General features: G+C 43.5%; 1 protein-coding gene across 1 annotated transcript in view; it reads right to left on the bottom strand.

Annotated features, from left to right (window-relative positions):
- Positions 1 to 1009, bottom strand: part of Pi4ka (phosphatidylinositol 4-kinase alpha) — a 205003-nt gene that overhangs the window by 13637 nt on the left and 190357 nt on the right. The window contains exon 38 of the mRNA XM_004628165.2: positions 66 to 119. Coding sequence (XP_004628222.2) covers positions 66 to 119 — 54 coding nt within the window. The remainder of the gene's footprint in view (positions 1 to 65; positions 120 to 1009) is intronic.

The raw sequence follows: 1009 nt of genomic DNA, 5'->3' as shown, positions 1-1009 counted from the left end.
AAAAAAAAAAAAAAAAAAAAAGAAGAAGAAGAAGAAGTAGACAGCTTTTGTCAGCACAGCCTTACCTTGTCATACCTGAGGGCCTGCACGATCTGGGGGATATAGAACAGGATGGCATCCTGCACAGAAGAGAAGACTGTGAACCTTAACATTAGAACAACCAACACCATTATTCTAGTGCAGTGATGGTGAACCTTTTAGAGCTTTCAGTGTTAACAGTCAGCTACAGCTCATGTGCCACAGGTTCACCACCACTGATCCAGGGTCCCCACATGATGCACAGTGAGAGACACTAGAACCTGTGCCTACTTCTGCTCATCCAATAGGATGCTGCCCTCAGTGAACCCCAGCAGAACTGAGGACTGGGAAAGGAAAGTGATAAATGGCTTGAAACATGATGGATGGCAAAAAGAAGAAAGTCTCTCTCATCCCTGGGAAATGGGCTAAAGGTTAATGCAGAGGTGCTGGGCTACAGTGAGTGAGACTCCAGACCCATAGGTGGGCCCCCAAGTGTTCACTCTTGGAGCCAGGTGTGATGGGACACGCCTGCAATTCCAGCACTCTGGAATGCTAAGAAGGAAGACTGTAACATACAGCCCAGGGTGGGAAACAGCAAGACCCTCAAAAAAATTTCAAGAGGACTGGGTACATAGCTTAGTGCAAAAGCCTTAGATACAATATCCACTACCAGGAAGAAAAAAAAAAAAAGAATTTTCTGTTGAGGTAAGAAGCACAGGTACACTGCCATGGAAAGTCTACTCCTCAAACCAAACTCAAGTAAACTTTCTTAAACATGTAACAAAAGCTAAAAAACAAATACAACTAGAAAATGCATGTGAGCTGGGAAGATGGCTCAGTGGAATAAGTGCTTCCCTGGCAAGCGCAAGGACCTGAGTTCAATCCCCGGTTCTGCCAAAAAAAAAAAAAAAAAAAAAGCATGTGAATTAGAACTAAATCCATCTTCTATAACTCCTTGAACAAAAATGAGGAAGGGAGGTATATTCTAGGG

Source organism: Octodon degus, unplaced genomic scaffold (genome assembly GCF_000260255.1).
Source record: "Octodon degus isolate 3935 unplaced genomic scaffold, OctDeg1.0 scaffold00021, whole genome shotgun sequence".
Taxonomy (NCBI): Eukaryota; Metazoa; Chordata; class Mammalia; order Rodentia; family Octodontidae; genus Octodon; species Octodon degus.
The sequence above is the reverse complement of the archived record's forward strand: the minus strand, read 5'-3'. Positions and strand labels throughout refer to the sequence as shown.